We start from the raw sequence: 23,258 nt of genomic DNA on the forward strand, positions 1-23,258 counted from the left end.
CTGAGGAGAAAATGGTTCTGACCACTCACAAGGAAGTCCACGGGAAAGAAAGTGAAGTCGGGGTCTGCTGAACCCATCTGGTCCATCTGCCAGCTGCTGCCCACAAACCCTGGCCTGGAGCTTCTTGGAGCTTCTTGGAGCACAAGTACTGGGGATTCCAGGGCCCCACCAGGCTCACCAAATCAGAAGTCCTGTGGGGCAGGGCCCATAGGTTTCCATTTTTCACAAGCCCTCCTCTCCTGCACCCTTAGCAGTGTATGATTAAGACCACACTTGGAAAACAGTCTCATAGCCTGCTCTTCCAGACTGCTCTGAACCAATAAGACAAAATCAGAGATTTCCCAGTGCTTAGTAGGTACACAGTCATACACAAGTAGGAAATGCAGCCTCTTCCCTTAAAGGGATTGTAATCTGATTGGGAGATAAAAGACACATTTTGTGAAGAGTTAAACTAATGCTACAATAAACAGTGGGCATTCCTTGTGGTTCGGTGGTAAAGAATCTGCCTGCAATGCAGGAGACTCGGGTTTAATCCCTGAGTTGGGAAGATCCCCTAGGAGAAGGGAATGGCAACCCACGCCAGTATTCTTGCCTGGAGAATCCCATGGACAGACAGCCTGGCAGGCTATGGTCCATGGGGTTGCAAAGAGTCAGACATGACTGAGCTTCTAAGCGCACGCGCATACACACACACACACAGAAATAATAATATCATTCAGTGAGCACCTATAAAATGCTAGATCCTGTGCTAAGCCCTTTATTTATATACGCTCATTTAATCCTCATTTAGTCTGTGGAAGGCAGGTCTGTTTTTGTTTTATTTATTTGGCTGCACTGGGTCTTAGTTGCAGCACCTGGGATCTTTGTTGCCGCGTTTAAGATTTTAGTTGCAGCATGCTGGATCTAGTTCCCTGACCAGTGATCAAACCCAAGCCCCCTGCATTCGAAGCTCAGAGTCTTAACCACTGGATCACCAGGGAAGTCCCAGAAAATAGGTATTTTTATCCCAACTTGTGTCAGGATGGCCGACACAGGATAGTCTAACGCACCAGACTCAAGCTTCTGCCTCCTACTTACTAATGGTTTATTTGCCAACTTCCCTCACACCAGCCTTCCCTGACCCTTAAGAGGTGACAAGAGTGATGCCTCTGTTTTTCAAAATACCCTGATGTAACAGACTTTATCTCATTTATCACACCATGTTGCAACTGTCTGTTTCCTAGGCTAGGCCTCTCACATGACTGGAGGACAGATACTTGGTAGTTCCAGGGTCTGGGCACAGTAGGTACTCAGATAATATTTTCTGAATGATTAAAGATTCTGTCTGAAGTCTTGGTTAATATTGTGACTCTAAAGCCCAGGTTTCCGCATGAGCCATTACAAGCAGCTGGTCCATACCAGGCAGATTCCTGTAACTGATTAGCTACAGGTTGGAGTAATCGAAGAAGGCTCCCTGGAGAAGGTGGAGTTGGGAGGACAATTCAAATTTGGAAAGACAGGTGAAAGGTGAGCAGTCATTCCAGGCAGGCCAAGGCACAAAGGTAAAAGGGCAAACTTCCCAGAGACCCCAGGGGATTTGAGGAGACGATATCCCACCCCCTAAACCTCTCTACCTTAACCATCTTACATCTAACCTACATCCCAAATACTGCTGTGGATTTACTTTCCTCCAAGCTTTCCAGAGAGATGATAAATGCTCTTATTGGCTTCCCACGCCTAGACCAGTGGATTTCTCCATTTGGAAAGTCCCTTTAAATAATGAATGGAGTAGTTTTCAGTTTCCATGAAGATATAAGATCCATTAATATCTATGACATATTGCTAGGTAGGGGAAAAGGCAAGGGAAAACAGTGTCTTTAGATATCAGCAACTGGGCAATCAGGGGCTAACCCAATTCAGTCCCAATGTGGCAACACATATTAAGAGTTGTAAGAATGTTCCAGATCCCATAACTTTGTAATCCTTTAATGCAAGAAAATACATGTAAACAAGCTCACTGTGGCCTCTCATTTAAAGGGGTAACCTGGGAACCCCCTAAAATTCCAACGGCAAACATTATGTAGCCATTTCTAACAATAAACACTGCAGCTTTGTGACTTCCCTGGTGGTTCAGCAACTAAGACTCTATTCTCCCAATGCAGGGGGCCCGGGTTTGATCTCTGGTCAGTGAACTAGATCCCTCATGCCACAACTAAAGATTTCGAATGCTGCAACTAAGACCTGGCACAGCCAAATATATAAATATAAATGTAAAAATATATATAAATATAAATATATTTATAAATATATATATGGCAGTTTTACAGAAACATTATATTTACAAACCAATACTGAGCAAAGAAAAAGAGAATGGAATATTGCATTTACATGGTGACTATGGCTATTATATATCTGTTATAATTTGAGTCAGTGAGAAAGAAAGCAAGGATGAGAGAGGAGAGAGAGGAGTGAAAGAGATAAGAGAAAGAAAAAGTAATGGGATTATGGAAGGTTTTTAGAAATGTCTTTAAATGATGCTGAAAATTGTCTTGGTAGTAAATATGAACTATACATAGGGACTCTGTGACTTTGAGTGGGATACTTAACTTCTCTGAACCTTGGTTTCCCGGTTTCCTCCTTGACAAAATGGGGACAATAATGGTATTTACTTCATAGACTTGTTTGGAAGATTAAATGAGATAATCCATGTAGAACTCTCAGCATCATGCCCAGTGGATGGTAAACACTCAGTAAGTGTTAGCTGTTACTGTCATTGTTATGTCATCAATGCATCTCCTGTGTCCTGAGTTGGCAGTTGGATTCTTTACCATTGAACCACCTGGGAAGCCCTGTAAGAGCCACAGTCACCATGTAAATGCAATATCTTGTCCTCTTTTTCTTTGCTCAGCACTTGTTTGTAAACACAGCCCCACATTTCTATAAAGCCGGCATTAAATATGTATATACCTGGCTGTGCCAGGCCTTAGCTGCAGTGTTCAATATCCTCAGTTGCACCATTTGGGGATAAGGGGAAATGGATCAATGAAGGAAAATTCTCATATGCTCTAGATAGGAGTGTAAACTGTTCTAGTATAGATATAGTTTTAACTTACATGTAAGTTTATATATAACTTTAGGTACAAAATCTCTTTGTTCTAGGAATTGCATGTCTAGGAATTCACCCTTAGCAAATAATCTTAGTAAATAATCCGACATGTACACCAAGAGGAGTGAATGAGAATTTTATCTCAGAGTTATTTATAACAGAAAAAGATTGGGAACAACCTAAAGGCCCAGCAATAGTTACATAAACTGTGAAACATACATAGCATAGGATGTGGTATACCTTTATGTAATGATACAGACATGTACTTACATCATTACATAAAGAATAGATGACAGAACAATATAATCTTATTTACAGAAGAAAGTATAGGTATTCACTTAAAAGTCTGAGAAGACAGATACCAACCATTATCAAGGACATTTCTGCCAGAACTGTCACTTGCTCTGAATTACAAAATTTTAATATATATAATTTAGCATCAGAAAATCCAAGATGGGGTTGGGGGGAGACAGTGTGGGTATGTGTTGATTTTTTTTTTTTTTTAATAAGACCCTTGGCTGAGGCAAGGAATTCTAAAATTGAAAATTGTAGATTTGCAGAATGTGGCAAAACTGGTTCCATCAGTTCAGAAACCACTCAGTCCCAGGTCTGGGGTTAGCAACTGTGGTGAATTCTGCTTTGCATATAAATGATGGGGATTCTAAGGGACTCTAGAAAAGGAGACAGATGCAAAACTTTCCTTAATAATAATAAACATGAGAGCCTTTTTAAGTGCTTCATACTTTGCATGGCCAATCTATTTGATCCAGAGAGCAGTCCCATGAGACAGGCAGGGCAGGAGTTATCATGAAGAGATGGAGTTCTTGAGTGTGAAGTGGTGCCAGAGTCAGAACAGAGACAAGGGGACTTCCCTGGTGGTCCAGTGGTTAAGAATCTGCCTTCCAATGCAGGGGACATGGGTTTGATCCCTGGTTGGGGAACTAAGATCCGGCAAGCTGTGGGGCAACTAAACCTGTGTGCCACAACTAGAGATGCTGTGCCTTACAATGGAGATCCAGCACAACCACAAAAGAACAGGGACAGGAAGTTGGGGCTGGACTCCTGGCCCTCCCAGTTGCTCAGCTGGAACAGAGTGAAATTTGCACACTCCCAGCCCATGCCCGGCACATAACTGGTCTTTAGGGAAACTGGTACTGCCTCCTCTAATTGGCTCCCTGGTTAGTGGGCTACACTCCATGGGTGCAGATGATCACACCATCTACACGCATCTCATGCCTGTGCTTCTGCAAGTGTTCTTTGCTACAGACAAACTCATTGTTTCCCTTCTTGGTGGCCCTACCCACCTTCATCACATTGTTCCCCCAACTTACAATGTTATCTGCCTCTTCCAACCTTACCACTTCTCTAAACATCCAAATTCTTTCAAGACCTGTATTAAAGGCCACTTGCTATGCAAAACTGCACCAGCTAGCTGGACCCCATTGCTTCCTCCCCAGATCTGTGTGTCTCAGGACACATTCCATCCTGCTTGCATGAGGATTCTCTGCAGGTGTGTTTTGTCGCTGGACCAGACTGGAAGCTCTTTGGGGAAGGGGGCATGTCTCACTGTTTCCTCAGTGCTGGCCCCACGCTGAGGTACCCGACGCACTCTGGTCAATGAATGCGGGGGTGACTGAGTAAAGGAGGGATGCTGGGAGCATGGATGGAGGGAGGACATGGATGGATGGATAGAGGAGGGCTGGGCAGAGATGGATCACCACTCAAACCCTGCAGCAGAGCCATCCCTAGCCTTGCCAATGGCAATGGGATTTCAGCCAGCAAGTCCCCAGGTGAATAACCTCAGGGTTTTTGCTCCTCCACGTCCTGCCCACATCATAAAATTGCAAGCGCTTCCTCTTCAGGGGTGGGAAGGAGAAGTGGGGTGACTTTGGGGCTGAGCCTCAGCATCCAGGAGGGTTTATAAGCTGAGGCACCAGGCCCCTCAGCACCACAGCCCTTCCTTCTCATCCTCTGCTCCTGAGGCTCCAGCTCTTCGGCAGCATGGCCTTCACCGGCAAGTATGAGATTGAGAGCGAGAAGAACTACGATGATTTCATGAAGCGCCTGGGTGAGTGAGCTCCTGAGAGCACCTTCCTGGGGCTGGGCTGTCACAGCCAGCTCTGCACAGGGAACCCAAAATCCATGAGACTCAGAGAAGCTGAGTGACTAGTGTAAGGTCACAAAGCTAGTAATGGGTGAGATGCAGAGTGGATTGGTTTATTCATTCAAACATCAGTTGAATGCTTGCTATATGCACGGGCCAACCTAATGTTACTGATGGAGCATTTCAGCAAGACCTGCCCAAGGTCACACATCAGTGCCAGAGGTCATGAGACACCCCAGGAGCCAAGGATGAGATGACGAGTGATGTCACCACATCCTGCCTGGGGAGAGGTGACAAAGGGGTGGGAACATAGACACCAGGGTTGACAAGCTACTCGTTCACTCCATCGTTCAGCAAACAAGGGCCTCTTACAGTGATAGGCACCGTGGGTGGAGATCAAACACCCCACTCTTCTGACTGCTCGATTTGTAACACTGGTTGAGAGGAACCAGAGACAGTGGACTTGACGATCCTGCAGAAATCTTGGTGTGTTAGCCAAGTGTGAGGCAGTGCAGCTGTCTATATTCAGAGGATCATAGGGGACCAGGGCCCGACCTGGGCCAGGTAGGAAAGGGGCCCCAAGAGTAGGGGCCTGGGGCCATGGGGAGGAAAGAGCCCTTCTGAGTCAAGCACTGGGACTGGCCCTGAAGGAACAGTGACCTAGCTTCACCTACAACAGTCTAGTTGCGGGAATCATATCTGCAAAACAGGAGCATTAGAAGATAGTCTTGCAGGTCTCATTCATTTTAGGACTTTGTGAACTTGGGAAATTTTGAGCATACTATTTTCTACTATACTACTTTCTAGTAGTATAGTAGTAAATTTCTAGTATAGTATAGAAGAGCAGCTATTATTGTCAACTCCATGCCAGGAATTTTACCAGACACAATCACTGTCATTTAATCCCTGTAACAGTCCTGTGAAATGGGCCTTATTATCCCCAGTTTGCAGATGAAAACACTGAGCCTTGGAGAGAGAGTAACTTGCCCAAACCACATGGCCCATCCAGAACTGGGGCTTGTGCTCTTGACTGTCAAACTAACCTGCCCTGGGTGAAGCAAGCGAGTGCCCAAAGCCACAGGTTGTAGGCAGCTCTTACACCGCCTCTCTGCTTGTTCCCGGGCCCAGGGCTCTCCAGCGACACGATTGAAAAGGGCCGCAATTTCAAGGTCGTCTCGGAGATACAGCAGGACGGGCAGAACTTCACCTGGTCCCAGCACTACCCCGGGGGCCACTCCATTTCCAACAGTTTCACCGTTGGCAAGGAGACCGAGATGGAGACCGTGGGAAACAAGAAGTTCAAGGTGAGAGCCTGCTAGCTACCCCTCCCTCCGTCCCCAGGCCTCTGGCTGACTTCTTGGTCCCCACCATGTCCCCTGGGGCTGCTCCCCGAGCTGGGGCTTCTTCTCAAGTCTGTGTTTGTGTGCTAAGTTGCTTCAGTCGCATCCAACTATTTTGTGAGCCCATGGACTATAGCCTGCCAGGCTCCTCTGTCCACGGGAGTCTCCAGGCAAGAACACTGGAGTGGGTTGCAATGCCCTCCTCCAGGGGATCTTCCTGACCCAGGGATCAAATCCAGGTCTCCTGTGTCTCCTACATTGGCAGGTGGGTTCTTTACCACTAGTGCCACGGGGGATGCCCTTCTTCTCAAGTCTAGCCTACAGTGTTAAGAGCTTGAGTTACTTGGCAATTTAGCCACTCTTGGTTTTTAATGATACATCAATGATGGACACAATAATGATAAAAATTGTTTCCATCTGCCGAATCCTTCACACATATATCCCAGACACTAGCTGGATCTGTCACACGTCTTAATGCAGGTTAGCCCATGAGGTCGCTATAACTACCGCCCCACTTTACAGATGGGGGAGTTGGGCTGAGTCATGTGATTAAATAGCTGCCTGGATCCCACAGCAAGGCTGGGCCTGCACACCCAGGCAGTCTGGCTTCTGAGAGCATAACCACATTTTTATGCTGCCTATAGTGTGACCTAGAGATTAATCTTGCCCAGGCCCTAGAACCAGACTCATCTGGGTTTGAAACTGCAATCATGGGTAGCAAAGAAGTGAAAGTTGGCTGTTTATCCCCTTCCTACCCAGAATGGCCCCTCAGGTCTTTCACCCATCCCAGGTCCCCTCTGTAGCCCCCAACCCTGACCAAGAAAGTACTCTGCTCCTCAGATTGCCGGGGGGGTCGAGGGGAGGATAAGCAGTCATAATATTGATATTCTGCCACTTGGGTATTTTAAAAATTTAACAACTTCTCACAGTATCTTTCAGTGTCAGCACATACTGACTTGCCTTATTCTTTTCTTAATGGTGGTATAGTGTCCAACAGTATAGAAATGCTAGTCACCATTCCCTCATTAATAGATATTTAGGTTATTTACCAGCAGATAACGTAAATCGAATATTTAGGTCGTTCACTGTTACAATGCTGCAATCAACACCCTCAGATGACATCAGCATCGCTTAATAACGATGATCACAACAGATTCTGTAGCTAACAAGGAGTGCTCAACGGGGAGCCAGGCACTGCTCTAAGCACACATATCATGTGTGACTGCTCAGTCACGCCTGACTCTTGTAGGGAATCTGCCCTAGAAGGATCGAACCCTCACCTTCTGTATTGGCAGGCAGGTTCTTTGCTTCTTCACTGAACCACCTGGGAAGCCCACATATATGATACTAAATCATTTAAACTTCACAGTAACCCCATGGAGTAGGTACAAGTACTATCCCCATTACAGAGATGAGAAAACACAGCACAGGAAGGTCCAGTGACTTGCACAGATTAGCTGTATCTTTGGATGTATGTAATCATATGTCTCTGTTGTTGTGGTTCAGTTGCTCAGTCGTGTCCAACTCTTTGCGATCCCATGGATGGCAGCATCACGTGTCTATAGGACAAATTAATTCCTAGAGGGGGACTTCTGGGCCTGGAGGCAGGTCCGTTCATCCCCGAGAGCTGGCCTGCATTTGTGGGGGCTCCGCAACTCAGGCTGCCTTTTGCTTCTCTTTCAGGTCTCCGTGAAGATGGAGGGTGGGAAGGTGGTTGTGGACTCCCCCCACTACCACCACACTGCAGAGATTGTGGATGGCAAGCTGGTGGAGGTAAGTGTCCTGCTGGTTCCCACATAATATACAGAATGTTCTGCCCTGAGAGGCGGGCCTCTGGGAAGCAGGTTTTACAGGTATGCCCTGTGGGCTGGGCTCTGTGCTGATCACTGGATGCACACGACTTCATCTGACCTTCACAATCCCCCTGTTAGATAAGGATTTTTATTCCCATCTTGCAGGTGAGGAGACTGAGGTATGAGGAGACAGGGTGACTAAGAGATTGGCCAGAGGGCACAGAGGTTTTTTGACAGAGCAGGAATTTGGTGTTAGGTGCCAGACTCCAGTGCCCGCACTCAGCCACCTCAGGGGCACAAGTCTGGACTTCCCTGAGTATAGATGAAGCAGGGAGTCCTGGAGGGCCCTGCAAGCAGTTGCCACCCCCTCGCTTCCATGAGGGACTTCAGGCCCTTACTGCTGTATCTTCTGGTGTGTCAAGAGAAGCTGAATATTGGCACTTTTAAGTGAAATTTTCAGACTAGCCAATATTGGCAACTAATCAAAAGATTTTTTAAAAATGTTGGTGGGGCCAATTCACCCACCTATGGACCGAGCCATCCCCCAGGCCATTTCCTCCTCCAGGGGATCACCCTGACCCAGGGATTGAACCCTTGTCTCTGCATCTCCTGCATTGGCAGGCGGGTTCTCAGTAAACACAGGTTGGGGGTGTTCCCTCTCCCAGCCAGCTCTTCCCCCGGGGGCTCCAGAGTTTCCCTGGGTGAAGGAAATGGATGTGAGGGGAAGAGAAAAAAGGAAGATGCTTCTACATGTCAGTCATTTCCCCCTCGTGAGCCTACGTCTTGGGCTAGAGTCCCCCCCAAGGAGGGGTCTGGTCTGTCCTCCCCAAGCATCTCCAGGAAGAAGTGTTGAGGGAGGCAGGGTTTGCCACCCTTATTCCTATCTTGCAATCTCTTCCCTGTTTCCTTGTTTCCCTCACCCAAGTCCAGTCTAGAGAAAAGCAGCACATGGCTCAGGAGGCTCAATGCCCTCACATTACTCCCATTTTACAGAGAAGCCATGAAAGCTCAGAGACATAGGCAACTTGCCCAAGGCCACACAGCTAGTCTGTGGGGGAGGCAGATGAAATTGGCTGATTTCTAAACTGCCTGCTCTTCCCAGGCCATGGGTCTTCTTTCCCTCCCTTCATTTTAGTTTAAAAAAAATCTATAGTGTATTAAAATAGGTCTGTGTACATGTATGTATACCCACATATACATACATATATATGGCATAGGCTTCCCCAAAGGCTCAGCAGTAAAGAATCCTCCTGCCAGCGTAGCAGATGAGTGTTAGATCCCTGGGTTGGGAAGATCCCCTGGAGAAGGAAATGGCAAGCCACTCCAGTATTCTTGCCTGGAGAATCCCATGGACAGAGGAGCCTCACGGGCTACAGTCCACGGAGTTGCAAAGAGTCAGACACGACTGAGCCTCTAAGCACAAGCATGAGCATTTTTTTCTGGATGGAAACTGACCTCTTGGAGAATCCGATGAAAGCTGAGGACACTGACTCCCAGAGGCAAAGCACCCCAGCCTGTGAGGGGGGCAGGGAGAACCCAGGGCGGAATGAAGCACATTTGTGCCCGACAGGAGAACTCATCTTCCCAAAAGAAACAAATCTGTTTCCTAATTCCTGGGGGCACCTGACCATGAAGCCTGTACAGTGTGAGCAGTGCCCAGAGTTCATGGCCATTACACGCACACACATGCACACAGGCACAGGAATGCACACACACGTGCATATGCACAGACTAGGTATCAGAGAGAAGCTGTCTTGGTTGCATATTTCCTCCCATCTCTGGAGGCCCAGAATCATTCTAGACATCTTCCTCCTTCTCCACCCACAGGGATGCATTTTTTGAGCATCCCTCTTCCCACTTCCACCCACCACCAGCACCCCTTCTCTCATCACTTCTCCTCTAGACAGAGCCCTGGCCTCCTCCTCCACTCCATCCTCCATCCACCCCATATGCAAATCACACATCACTTTACTGCTGCCCTTAGACAAAACTGCTTCCACAAAATTCCATTTGCCACCTGTCCCCTCCCACAAGAAAGCAGCTCTCCTCTGCTGGGCATCAGGACCAACTGGTAGTACATGTATACCCCATGACAGCATGCCTTGGTCTTGAGCCCAGGGTACTGCACACAGCGGGTCTCTGCTGAACACCATCCTCTTTTCAGCCTCTTCCACAAAACCTTCCACTTCCCAAGGGCAGAGATTGTATCTCCCCATCACTGAGCACAGGGACCCCTTAAATGCTCAATGGTGTAGAGCGTGAACATGGCTTTCCTCCTTAGGGGGGTGACTGACTTCTCTAACCTTTAGTTTTCTCATCTGCACAATGGGGCAAGCTCACTGTTGGGGGAAATGTAACTGGCATGGGTGAAATGAAATGGATAGACGAGTGGAAGGTTATCCCAAGGAAAGTCACATCATGACAACATGTGAGCACTTGGGCCACGTAAAAGTGAACAGAGTGAGCCTTGCAACAAACTAGGAACCAGAGGCCCAGAGAAGCGTTGCCACAGGCTCACTCCCATCAGGGCGGGGACTAGAGGCCAGTCTACCTTCCCTGGGCCCCATGGTCACCTTGGCATCCTTGCACTGACTCCCTCTGTTCCCGCTGTTTCTTCCAGGTCTCCACCTTTGGAGGTGTGATCTATGAGCGCGTGAGCAAGAAGGTGGCCTAAGCTGGCCTGAGCTGGCGGGTAGGGCTCCTTGGGGGCCGTAAAGCCGTATCAATAAAGCTGATGTAACAAGACTATCTGCTCGTTCCAGAACCTCTCTTTGTTCTCTAGTGTCTTGGGGCAGTTCTGGCTGGTGGAGACAGGAAAGCCCTGAGGATGGCTGTGCAGGCCACACCTTGGCCCTGAGGTCCCTGTGGGCCCCATGTCACCACAGAGACTTGGGGTGTGGACAGGTATGGACGTAAGACCCCTGGCCCCAGAGAGAGGGCACAGGCAGTGCTCAAGGGGCCTGGTGGGCAGATCTCCGTGGTCCCTGCCCCTACCTGCCACCCACACTCAGGGTGGAGGGATCATTCTTTCAAGAGACAAATGTCCCCTGGGAGGGGTGACACTGACTCTCAGATGGGCCACAGGAAAGCATATCAGAAGCAGGGGCAGGACTGGTGATTCCCTGGAAGGACTCGCCGCTGCTGGGCGCCGAGGCTGCACAGACACTGGGATGGACGTACCAGCCAGGGGCAGCGCTTCAGCGTGACTGGGGCTCTCTGCCAATTCACTGTGGAGCCCTTCCTTTGGGCCTCAGTTTACCCACTGGTACCAGAGAGGGCCAGGAGGGCCAATGAGGGACTGAGGAGAAATGGGAGTCTATGAGATGACAAAGGGGTTATGGGTGTGCCAGGCAGGAACTGAAATGTCATGGATTACACTAGCAGGGCTTGGATGGGGGGCCGGGGAGAAACTTGGAGAGGCTGCAGTGGGATGGGAAAGGGGATCAGAAAGGTCACTCTGACCCTCGGGTAGGTGTCTGGACCCCTGCATTACGGAAGATTCCAGGGCCGCACCTGGACTGAGCAAATGTCCCTGCCTGATCCCGGTGTCTGTTTGGGGCATGGGAGAGGAGGAGGGAGGTCTGCCTGTTCCCTGGATAGATCATCCCTAACCTTGAATGGGATTTTTTCATTCTCTTCTCTCCTCGGTACCACCCTGAGTTCTTCTCTCTTTTGTTTTTTTTTTCTCTCTCTTTTTTTTTTTTAATTGGCTATGCCACACTGCACACAGGATCTTTAGCTCCAGGGGACAAACACGTGCCCCCTGCAGTGGAAGTGCGGAGTCTTAACCAGTGGACCACCAGAAAAGTGCCCATCCTGACTCCTTTTTACCCCATATTTTTCTCCAGGACAATTAATTTGTTTTTACTCCAAAGGAAACATTGTATCACTTTCATACATGGAAAGCCAACAGCATTTGCCATAAATAGATGAAAACTATTTTAAAAAGTCAAAGCTGAACAATATTGACTTTGAGTTGGATTCTGCCCCCACAGCTCTGAGCCTTAGGCCCCTCTTTGTCAAAAGGGAAAGAGCCATACAACAGCCAATGGCACCAAACACGAAACTCTCCTTCCCTCATCACCTGCAGGACTGCATGACAAGAGAATTCTTTAAAAATTGAATTATCTAGGTGTCCATCAGTGGATGAATGGATAAAGATGTTTAAAACACACACACACACACACACACACACACACACACACAGAGGAATACTATTCAGCCATAAAAAGAATTAAATCCTGCTGTTTGCAACAACATGATGGAGCCTGAAGTGAAGTGAAAGTCTCTCAGTTGTGTCCGACTCTTTGAGACCCCATGGACTATACAGTCCATGGAATTCTCCAAGCCAGAACACTGGAGTGGGTAGCCTTTCCCTTCTCCAGGGGATCCTCCCAATCCAGGTCTCCCGCATTGCAGGCAGATTCTTTACTAGCTGAGCCACAAGGGAAGCCCCAAAGCCTGAAGGTATTATATTAAATAAGTCAGATGGAGAAAGACTTTCCTGGTGGTCCATATGATTTCAAAATAAAACAAACTCATAGATACAGAAGCAGATTAGTGGTTACTAGAGAGTCTGGCATACAATAGGTGCTTAACAAGTGCTATGCTACCTGACCTCAGGTACTTGCAGCCTGTGTAATCTACAGGCTTTCACTCTCAGGAGCCGGCCTCAGCCTGGACAGATGGCACAGCCCGGCTCACTGGCAGCTCAGTCCTTGCCTCCTCCCACATTGTGCCCTGAAACATGTTTCTTTCCAAGAACAGCACTCAGCCTCCCCTACCCACCCACCAAGCCAGGACCCTGTGAATTCCAGCACTTTGCCAAGACTTATTGCTAATTAAGTGAACTAGATAAGCATTAAATTAAACTAGCAGTGTTCCTGTTTTCCATCCAGACTGAATAATTACTCATAATGAACTTGGACAATAAGTCTCTAAATAACAGAGAGTTAAATACAACTAGGTGGAAAGCTAAGAGAGAGAGAAGGGATGAGAGAAAGAGTAGAAAAGAAAGTAAGAGCTGCGAGGAGAGTGTTTTTGCTTTGGAAACCGACTCAAGAACAAATTCAAACACTGCAGCCAGTGTTAGAGTCACAGACTCAGAGAACAGAACCTCAGAGCCCAACTAGTTTAAATTCTGTACTTCAGATATGGAAACCAAGGCTCAGAGAGGTGATGAGATTTATCTAAGGTCACATAGCTGAGCAAGACTCTTGAGAGAAATGTGGGGCTGGGCATCACTGGCTGATGGAGGCTTCAGTTTCTCATTCCAGTTTATGGGAGTAAGTGGAGGAAGGTGAGATGCAGTGAGGTGTCCATTTTACCAGCATCTTGGAAAAGAAGTTTCCTCAACCAGAAGAATGGACAGAGGTTAAGAGCTCTGACTCTGGAGTCACATTGCCAGGGTTCAAATCTCTCTTCTGCCTCCTAGAAGCTGTGTCACCTTGGGGTAAGTTCATCCATTTCTCTGAGCCTCAGATTTCTCACCTATCAGTGGGGATAAAAACAGCACTTACCTAATAAGAGTTGTCATGCTATGAATTAACTAGCCACTGTGACCATGACCACCATCACCTCCACCATCAGCACCATCATTCTCAAGCCAACGTGATGAAAGTGTTAGGAGTGCCTCCTCCACTCACATGTTAAGACATGTGGGCATGCTGCAGTGTTTCTCAGTGTCTTGTCCATGTGTAAAACAGGCTAATAAGGCCTTCCCTTCTTGAGTTGTAGAGGCGTTTCAAGGGTAAAAAACCATGCCGTGGCCTCTGGAAAGTTAGATGTGCATCACCATTCTGCTGCATGGTCCAAGATGCCCCTTTACCCTGACCCTTGGGAATCATCGCTATCCCATTTCCCTCCCACCAAGCTCACTTGGTGTTAACAGGAGCTTCTCAAAGTGCCCTTAAAGACCACCACTAGGTGGCGCTCCACCATGCACCCGTGGTCCCAGGGGCCCCTGGGTGTGCATGTATGCTGGGGGCGGGACAGGTGGTGGACCAGTGAAATCCTGAGTAATTGGGCCTTGGGGTGGGTGTGCATGTGTCCTCTGGGGGGTTGGCGGGCAATTCAGAGGCCACGTGGCTCCTCAGTCCTGCATATCTAAGTGTGAAACAGTTCACCATTGCCCGTGGTGAGAACTTGGGCCTCTCTGAACCTCAGTATCATCTGGAAAATTGTGATAGTAAATAATGCTAGGTCATGGATGTTGAGAGGACAAAAGAGGAGCGGGGGGTAAGAGAGCATGAGGAAAGTGTCATGTACAGGGCCTGGAACACAGTAAATGCTCACTGAACAGGATCCTTATGGGTGGTTTGACTGGTGGAATGGGCATACAGTGGGTCAGAGATTCTAGAGCAAGAAGACCAAACCCAGATAAGCATACACATTTCCTGGGGGCATATTAAAAGGGCAGCCCAGGCCCAAATGCAGACCTACAGAATGGGACACTTCAGGTATGAAGACCAGGGAGTTGTAATTCTTCCAAAGTGCTGTCCAGCTAGGTGTTACCTTGCAGACCATTCCAGTCCCAATACTCCCATTTTGCAGATGAAAAAACTGAGATCCAGAAAAGGGGACTGACCTGCCTATGTCTTCACAGCCAGGGGGGAGCAGAAGGTCTGACTTCTAGTATATGGTGTCTGCTGTGGCTCTGGCAAGGGCAGAACCTGAAACACTTATTGGAGATGGGCTAGCAGAAGGCTGACTACTTAAGTACCTCTCCCTTAAAAATTAAAGCTGGGCTAGAGGGAGATGAAGCTCTGGGGCTCATCTGAGCACCACCCCCTAAAAAGGAGTGGTCCACTTTTTGCGTCCTCAAAGGATGCACTGTTGGATAATGATTCCATATATTCCATGCTTTCTTATCATAAATCTAAAATGCAGCCCAACCTGACAACCTTCCCACCTTTATAGATGAGACAGAAGTTCAGAGGGGAGAGGAAGCTCTTCTCAAGATCACCTAGCTAAAGGCAGGCAAACTCAGATCTTCCACCTCTTAGGTCAATGCTCTTGTCTACACACCAGAAGAATCTCCCTAACCTACAATATGTTTCATTGGTCTTCTATTACATTACAATTTTTTAGGTAGTTTTTAAAATTACAAATAATTAGATTTCCTAGAAAGTGTAGACTTCCAGATTCTCTGAAAATCTGAAGTTGTGGCAACATACAGCTTATATCCCTGAAAGGCTATAGTTAGTCAGCGCTGAACAGAAGCCAACCATATCCCTTACACGGGAACACAGGCTTCATTAGTCTCCACCATCTCACACTGTCTCAGTCATCCAGCTGATCCACTCACTATGTTACCTGTCTGGTCCTGATGGGCCGTTGGATTTGGCACTCCTGCTAAAGGCTGTGGCCTTTCTACTGAAATTTGTCCCAAGGGGCTTCCCTGAGGAACAGAGAATGAGATTAATGAGGTTGCTAAGATTCTTTCGCTGGAACTCAAAAAGAGCCAGATATTGCCAGAGCCAGCCCAGAGGCAGGGTCCCTCCCAGGGGATGCCCCAAGCAGGGTCTCAGATCTTTACCTTCACAGACGAGGCTGGGGGATCCCCTCCCAGGTCAGAGCCTGTTGGAGGCAGGCAGATGGAGCTGTAAATTGTATTAGCCTGCGGCAGTTGTGCAAAACCATTTCTGTCTGCTACTGAGCATGCTCCAAGAACCCCCTGGGACCCTGTTAATCAGAAGCACAAATGCCTGGCAACCCTGTTACAAACCCGTATCCATTACTCTGCCGTGACTTCTCCAGCAGGTGAGCGGGATGGCCAGCGGGAGCCCTGCACTCACCCAAAACCCCTGAGGCACCTCAGGGTGGCAGGGCAGCTCCGGGCTGCCTGAGTTTGAATTATGGCTCCTTCCTTCACCTGACCTTAGGCGAAGAACTCCTCTGTGCCTGTTTTCTGGTCTGTAAGATAACAGCTGATAGTAGTTCCTACTTTGGAGGCTTATTAGGACGATTATAGGAAATAATATGAACGAATTCCTTAGCATAGTGCTTTACACAGCAAATAATAAATGCCAGTTGGGTGATGAGCACTACCATCTACAAGTATCTATATATTCTATTGGCTGGAGGTGGTTTAGGGCACAGCCATCAAACTCAGTAAGCTAATAAGATGATTCCAGATGATTTAACAGCTATGATGAAAATGAAAGGGGTAATGAAAGGGACCTGGGGGACGATGGAGACCTCATCGGAAGGTGTTCTGTGGGCTGAGGTTTTTCAACCATGGCACTGTTGTCATTTTGGGCCAGTCCGTTTTTCACTGTGGGGACTGTCCTGTGCATTGCAGGATGTTTAGCAGCATCCTGGATTCTACCTGCTAAACGCCAACCATGCTCCTCTCCCAATTGTGACCACCAAAAATATCTCCAGACGTTGCCAAAGTCCCCTGGAGGGCAAAAATGAGCCCTGCTGAGAATCACTGTTTAAGGGGTTAATAGAGAGGAGTGTTCAGATGACAGAACAGATGGCTTTGGAGAGATGGATTTTGAACCTAGAGGGCATGAGGAAGTGGAACCTTAGCTCTGATCCTAATGCAGGCATTTGCAATGTTTGGCCAATTCCCTTAGAATAAATCACTCTCACTACATATACAATGGGCTCTGTTTTCCTGGAGCACCCTACCTGATTCGGTGGTGGTGCTGGGCTGACTCTTGCAGCCCAGCCCAGGTCCCAGGTAGGCATAGCTCCAGCTCAGAGGGCAGGAGCTCATCTTGCTGTCACCCACTCCTCCCTGACAACCTTGGGGTACCAGTGTGGATCCCTGGGGCTGACGAGGAAGAGAAAGGGAGGAGTGGCTGAGAGAAGGCCAGGACGAGAACGCAAAGAGGCCACAAGCAGGTGATGTATTTATTGCAGGTCCACTTTTTCTCAGGGATGGGTTGGTTGTGAGGCTCTATTTGGGGGGAGACCCTCACAAATGCCCAGACTCAGAAAAGACAGACACAGTAACTCGGAATCCAAACCAGCTGCACATAAATAGAAGGAGGCTGGCAAGGAAAAAGAGAAAACAAACGAACGTGCACTTTCCTATGCTAGTGTGACAACGTGACCCCTCCGGGCCGGTGTCCCAGCTCTTCTTTCACTCAGCTTCCGTGCTGAGGCTCCCATCAGCTCTGAAAACCACCTTCGGATCTGACTTCTGGCAGTCCCTTTGCCAGTCTCCTAGACTGGCAGCCAAGTCAAGAAAACCAAAATGGGTTCTTCTTTAAGAAACAAACCAAAATACGCTTCCATGGTTCTTTGCACCTCCCAGTCCCAGGGGAGGAACAATTTGACCACTGACCCCAAACCAACCAAGGAATAAAATATGCGAGCACAAGCCGTGAGTCAGAATAAAAACATATTGCACATGGTTCCAAGAGTCTTCCTGAGAGCCCTCTCACTGTAGAGACCCAAATACTGGCTTTTGATCCAAGCCATTGCTGGCTGTCAGTGGTGTCACAGACCCCACACGCCCCCAAATCCAGCTGGCGTCAGGCATACATTCCACATTATGATCCTTTGCTCTGAGCCAAATGCAAGGCCGAGGCTGGATTTAACCTCATGCACTAGAAGCATGCGGTGGAGGGAGGGAGGTGGGGGTTGCTGGTGTTAAATTTTTGTCTACTTTTCAACAGTCCTTTTTCTCTGGGTGGTTATCGACATTCTACATATGAACAGAGCATCCAAGATGTGGAATCTTCTGGAACCGAGAGCCTGGAAAGTGGTTCTCCCCAACCACACACTTTTGCAAAAGGGAGCTCTGTGGTTAACCAGGGGTCCATCCCAAGCTGGGTTAAAACCTACAGCCCACTCATGGGACAGGCAGTGTAGCAGTCACCAACGTTTTTCTCCTAAGGAATTTTCAAGTATCACAAAATCCCTGATATAGCATGTAAACAAGACATCTTAATGAACAGAAAGCTAGGTCACTTGGGGAAGCAGCAACACGTGAAACATGTAAAAGGCTGAAGAAGGTTTTAGGTTCCACAACAAATCAAGACAGCTGTCACTGTGTCTCGGGAGGCAGACGCACAACCAGGCCCCTGTGGATGGAGCCAGACGGCATCTACTGGGGTTCCTGAGAGCACGTCAGGCCACCCCCTTTTCAACTGTGTAGCTGCCATCAGCAAAGAATAAAGGCGTCTTCGATGCTAAAACCTGGAGCTGCTCGTGGACTGCAGGCCTGCATCCAGTCTCCGGCCTCCTGGCCTCTTCCCAAGTCTTCCTGGACCCACTGGGCCCCTCTCCAGAAGGTGGCCACTGAGCCACCCTCCTGGACCCTAGCCACAAGTGGAAGACATTTTTCCAGAGGAATGCTCTCGGGAGAGGTATGTCATTGCCTGTTTTGCTCCGGGTCAGTTTTATTTAAAAAGACCACAGACCCGCTCTGTTCACGGGCCCTGAGGCTCTCTGTGGGGGTGGCCTCTCCCAGGTGCCTCCCTGGGCTGGGCTCCCCTGGTCTGCATCCTCTTCCTCTGCCCGGGTCTCCAAGGCCTCCCTGTGTGGCTAAAGGTGCCCTATCTATCAAAACAGCCTGCGGGGAACGCATGAGCCCCACTGAAGTAGCTGCTCCCATAGGTGGTGGCGAGGCAGTGCCGGGGCTCGGCTGCGATGGCCATCTGCATGCTGAAGGACGCGGGCAGCGGCACAGAACACACGTCCAGGGGCTGGAGGGCGGGGTACAGGGCGTGGAGGGACGGGCTGGTGCCCCCTGAGAGCAAGGTCCCCGAGCGGTGGGCTTGCAGCGAGTCCCGATAGGCCAAGCACAGGTCCTGCACGGGGGTCTGGAATTGGGCCAGCGCCGTCGCTGTCGGCTGGCTGAGGCCCGGGTAGGCAGGTGGCTGGAACAGCACCTGGGTGGGTGAGCCGGGCACCATTGCCAAGGCCTGGCTCTTGACAGCAACGGCATCCTTGAGGACGTTGTCGTAAGCTCTGAAAGGAAAGGACTGGGTGAGATTTGGGAGGCCAGAGGCTGCAGCGCCAGTCACCTGCCTTGCTGACTGGGACGCGAGGAGACCCATGTCCTGCAGGCCTCTCCTGTCTGTGCTCACTGCCTCAGCTGATCTCTGACTAAACCCAGGCTCCAGATCTTAGCTTGGATCTGCTTCCCACAAAAGCCCGGCAACCCTCAAGACTAACCCAGCTGTTCATGTAGACCCTCTGCACTGCCCCCACTTGGCGGTCAACACTGCAGACGATAACTTCTGGGTCACTGCGTGGCCCCGGGTGTGGAGCTGAAGCTTCGAGAGGGAGGGCCCGTCTGCTTTTGCTCATCACCGCATCCCCACACAGGGCACAGGAACTGTCCCCTGCTGCTTAGGTGAGCAGCCCTTCTACCTTCGAGACACTTTTGGTCAGCTTCATCCCTAGCTGGGATGGAGTTATGAGACTTAGCAGATTTCAAACAGGTTGCCCCCAGGGGCCTGTCTCCATCTGAAAAGCAGGATAGAACAGGTTTTTTTCCATCTCAAAAAAAAAAAAAAAAAGCTTCCCATAATAAATTCGTTTTGAGGAAACAATTAGAGGCTTTGGTAAGAAAGAGGCAAGTGAAGCTGTAGCAGGTCTGAGCAAAGGGCTACCCCAGAGCCTTGGGGAAGAGGCAGAGCTCGTGGCTAAGTATCTGGGGCACTTGTCCTCATTCAGGCCAGACCATATTCTCCAGCTTTCAAAAGGGAGAGATTTTAAAATCAGGGCTAGGGAGCATGACTGATTTCAGAGGATTGAGACTAAGGCAGCTGTACCAGGAGGGTGAGAGATGGCTCTTCAGAGCCATGGCCCCGAAGTGAGTGGGACCAGCACGCAGGAGATGCTGTCAGCTGTTGGATGCAAGAGAGAAAAAGTGCAGCCAGGTGAGAGCTTTCTGTCCTCTCTGTCCTCCTCCCTGCAGTCACTACTCTTTGGCCTCCAATATCAGTTTTAGGTGCTGTGTCTTTAAGCATCCTCTCTGAAACCCTGAACATTTCTTCCCCAAGATTCCTAGGCTATGGTCTCTTCAGCAAAGTCACTCTGGGCTGAGCAGGCTAAGAGTTCACTTTGTGACCATGTCTGAGTAAAGCAACTCATAATGAGGGTCTCTCCATGTGATCACCCAGAAGACTGACTGATACACTGGGTCAAAGAGCCCAGACACTCAGAAAAATGTGCAGTGAGACCCTCTTCTCCTGCACTCTTGACCTGACAATTGCAAAGCCAAAGACACCTAAAATAGGAAGGACTAACTCCCCAAATCTGTGTTCTATCAGGAGTCATGGTGGTTCACTTTCTGTGAGCCACCAGGACACCATAAGCTTCAAACTGCAGGAAATCACCTGAGGTGGGCCTTACGAGCAAGTGGAACTTGGCTATTTCAGAAACACGAAAGGATCAGGAGAGGAACTTACACCAGCAGGATTTCGATGCATGTGCTGAGATGTTCCAGGGAGTAGTTTGAGATCCTCTGCAGGTCTCTGGTCCAATAGGGAGAAAGCTGAAGGCAAATCCTAGAGGCCCCAACGCAGGCTGCAGCCACCACGGAAGGCTGGAATTTGTAGAAAATATGATCTGAAAGAGAATCACAGAGAGAGAGTCACCATCAGAAGCCTGGCCTTGAAGCTCTGCCTTGTGCTCCCTGGGAACTGGGAGACAAATGATTAGGTCCAAGGTTGTTCACCATACATGCAGTGCAGAGGGTCTACATGAAAAATTAAAATAGCATGAATTTTCATTCTTAAAACACCTCAGCTCTTGGGCTGGGATTTCTGATGTCAGCCTAGAGCAGCGATTGTCAAAATACATCCCTGGCTTTCAGGGGATGCAATGGACTTGCTGATGCTACAAGGAGAAACACTAAACATCTGTCCTTCCTTTGAAAGACAGTGGTAAACACACACCATTTCAAAGACTTCTGTTTGGGGTGCTGACTGAAGGCTATTTAGTAATGAAGCCTGGCCCAAAGCAGGAAATCACTAAAAATCTGCTGAAGAACGAACAAATAAATGAATGTCTGTAAGTATTTGATATTCAAAAATTTACTGGGTAATCTTCCCCTCACCCACCCCAGATTTATTGACAAACAACTGAAAAATACTATATATTTATGATGTATAGTGTGATGTTTGGGTACAAGTAAACACTGTGAAATAATATAAGAAATCTTCATGTCCTACTAAGGTATCCAGCAACGTGGCAAAGCTGGTACTAATATGTGCAAAGGCAAACTGCTCAAATTCCCACAATTCTCATGAAGAACAGCTGGTTATCCGCACATTACTTTGCTGTCTTAAACTGTTCATGACTTTCAATGATTTCAACATTGGCCCCTTAAAGTATGAATTAGGCAGGGTGGTATGGTTATAAGCACAGTCAGAGTCAGACTCCCCAGGTTCAAATCCTAGCAATGACCTTAGGATAAGTTACTTCGCAACTTGAGTATCAATTAGGGAAACTGATTTGTAAAATGAGGATAGCAGAAATGATCTTCATGTGAAGTTGCTGTAAGGTTCAAATTAAACAATACATGCAGAGCACTAAAATAAGATGCCTCGTGTACAGTAAGTGCTCACTTACTGCTTAATATCACAACTGTTGATATTGTTACTCATAACCATTTTGGCTTGGAGTGGGTTATCAGGTGGTTAAATCAACAGTGTTTCTGACCTAGTGTTGTACCTAATACTTAAATCTTAATACCCAGATCTTAAGACACTTTAAGTAAAAGTCTCCAAATGGTAAGAAGTGTATTGCTAAAGCAGATGGAAACAAAATCCTCTCTCCCATCCTACCTGTACGAAACTCTTTCTACTTTTTCAAGGCAGATACCTACCTTGACTCTGTGCTACTTAGATCATTTGCAGTGTTCCAAGTGAGTTAAAAACTACCAGGTAGGTGATCAGTAAATAGACAGACTACAGGTTGCCTGCATACAAGCTATTCCTCCATTACACATTATTGCTAACTCATTCCATCTCTGCTTACCCCTGCAAATCTGTCTCTGCCTATCCCTGCGAAGTGGGGTGATCTGGTGACGTGGGTGCATTGGCCCCCAACCCTGGCCCCGATGTGGGTGGGGAAGGGTGGGCAGGCCTTGACATTGGCCCCACCTTGCAGGGTGACCTCCAGGAAGTAGTGGGCGTACTCCTTGAGGCACTCTTTGGTCTTGCGGGGGCAGGTGGTGGGCCAGCTGTGGCAGTGATGGTCCTTCTGGCTGACGGAAGCTAAGAGGTAGTAGTCGAGGAAGTGGGCAGGCGTAGGCAGGCAGAGGTTCCAGCCAAAGGCCTCCAGCAGCAGCAGCTCCGTACTCAGCAGCTCCTTCCTGGTGAGGGAGAAGTTTTGGCTGCTCAGGATCCTGGTGCTGTTTATCTGCTCCAGCTTGGGGACGTGGTCTTCCCGATCCTCGAATTTACCTAAGGGAGAAGCAGAGATTACGTGAGACAGCCAGCACTTGCTGTAAAGGCCCTCTTTATGGTACTCAGATGGTGCTGGCAAGAAGAAGAGCAAGCCCAAAGGCACATATTACAGATCTATCACATTTGAGCTCGAATCCCTACACCATCACTTCCAGTTGTGTGATCATGGAAACATATCTCACCCTCTCTGTGCCTCAGTTCTCTCCTATATACAATGGAACTTCTACCTCTTAAAGCTTTTGTTAGATTCAATGAGATAACACACACCAAATGTATAGACCAGCGTGTGGATCACAGAAGATGCTCAACAGCAGTTAGCAATAGCAGCAAGGGCCTGGGCCCTCCTGTCTGGTCTATACTAATTCAACATCAGGACTGGTCAGGGGGCCATAGTCATGGTAACCTTGTAAACCTGGCCTGTCCTTGCAGATGTGGAAGAGCCCTTCAGTGGCTCCCTAGTACCTTCAATACTGAGCTTAAACTCTGTCAAAAGTTTCTGAGTTTGGATTCCCTTAGAAACAGTTTTCTTGGGAGGTGAGCCGAGGGAAGATCTAT

At 48.4% G+C, this 23,258-nt stretch overlaps 2 protein-coding genes across 2 annotated transcripts in view; one reads left to right on the forward strand and one right to left on the reverse strand.

The window, feature by feature from the left end:
* The first annotated feature begins 4,967 nt into the window (after positions 1-4,967).
* On the forward strand, positions 4,968-11,048 carry FABP6 (fatty acid binding protein 6). The gene is made up of 4 exons (XM_020903328.2): positions 4,968-5,153; positions 6,318-6,493; positions 8,213-8,302; positions 10,943-11,048. The coding sequence occupies exons 1-4, from the start codon at positions 5,087-5,089 to the stop codon at positions 10,994-10,996; spliced, it is 387 nt and encodes a 128-aa protein (XP_020758987.2). The 5' UTR covers positions 4,968-5,086; the 3' UTR covers positions 10,997-11,048.
* Positions 11,049-17,166: 6,118 nt separating this feature from the next.
* Positions 17,167-23,258, reverse strand: part of CCNJL (cyclin J like) — a 63,492-nt gene continuing 57,400 nt past the window's right edge. The window contains exons 4-6 of the mRNA XM_020903330.2: positions 22,398-22,700; positions 20,700-20,859; positions 17,167-19,251 (exon numbers count right to left, since the gene is read on the reverse strand). Coding sequence (XP_020758989.2) covers positions 18,837-19,251; positions 20,700-20,859; positions 22,398-22,700 — 878 coding nt within the window. The 3' untranslated portion in view covers positions 17,167-18,836. The remainder of the gene's footprint in view (positions 19,252-20,699; positions 20,860-22,397; positions 22,701-23,258) is intronic.

This window comes from Odocoileus virginianus, chromosome 3 (genome assembly GCF_023699985.2).
Source record: "Odocoileus virginianus isolate 20LAN1187 ecotype Illinois chromosome 3, Ovbor_1.2, whole genome shotgun sequence".
In the NCBI taxonomy this organism is placed as follows: domain Eukaryota; kingdom Metazoa; phylum Chordata; class Mammalia; order Artiodactyla; family Cervidae; genus Odocoileus; species Odocoileus virginianus.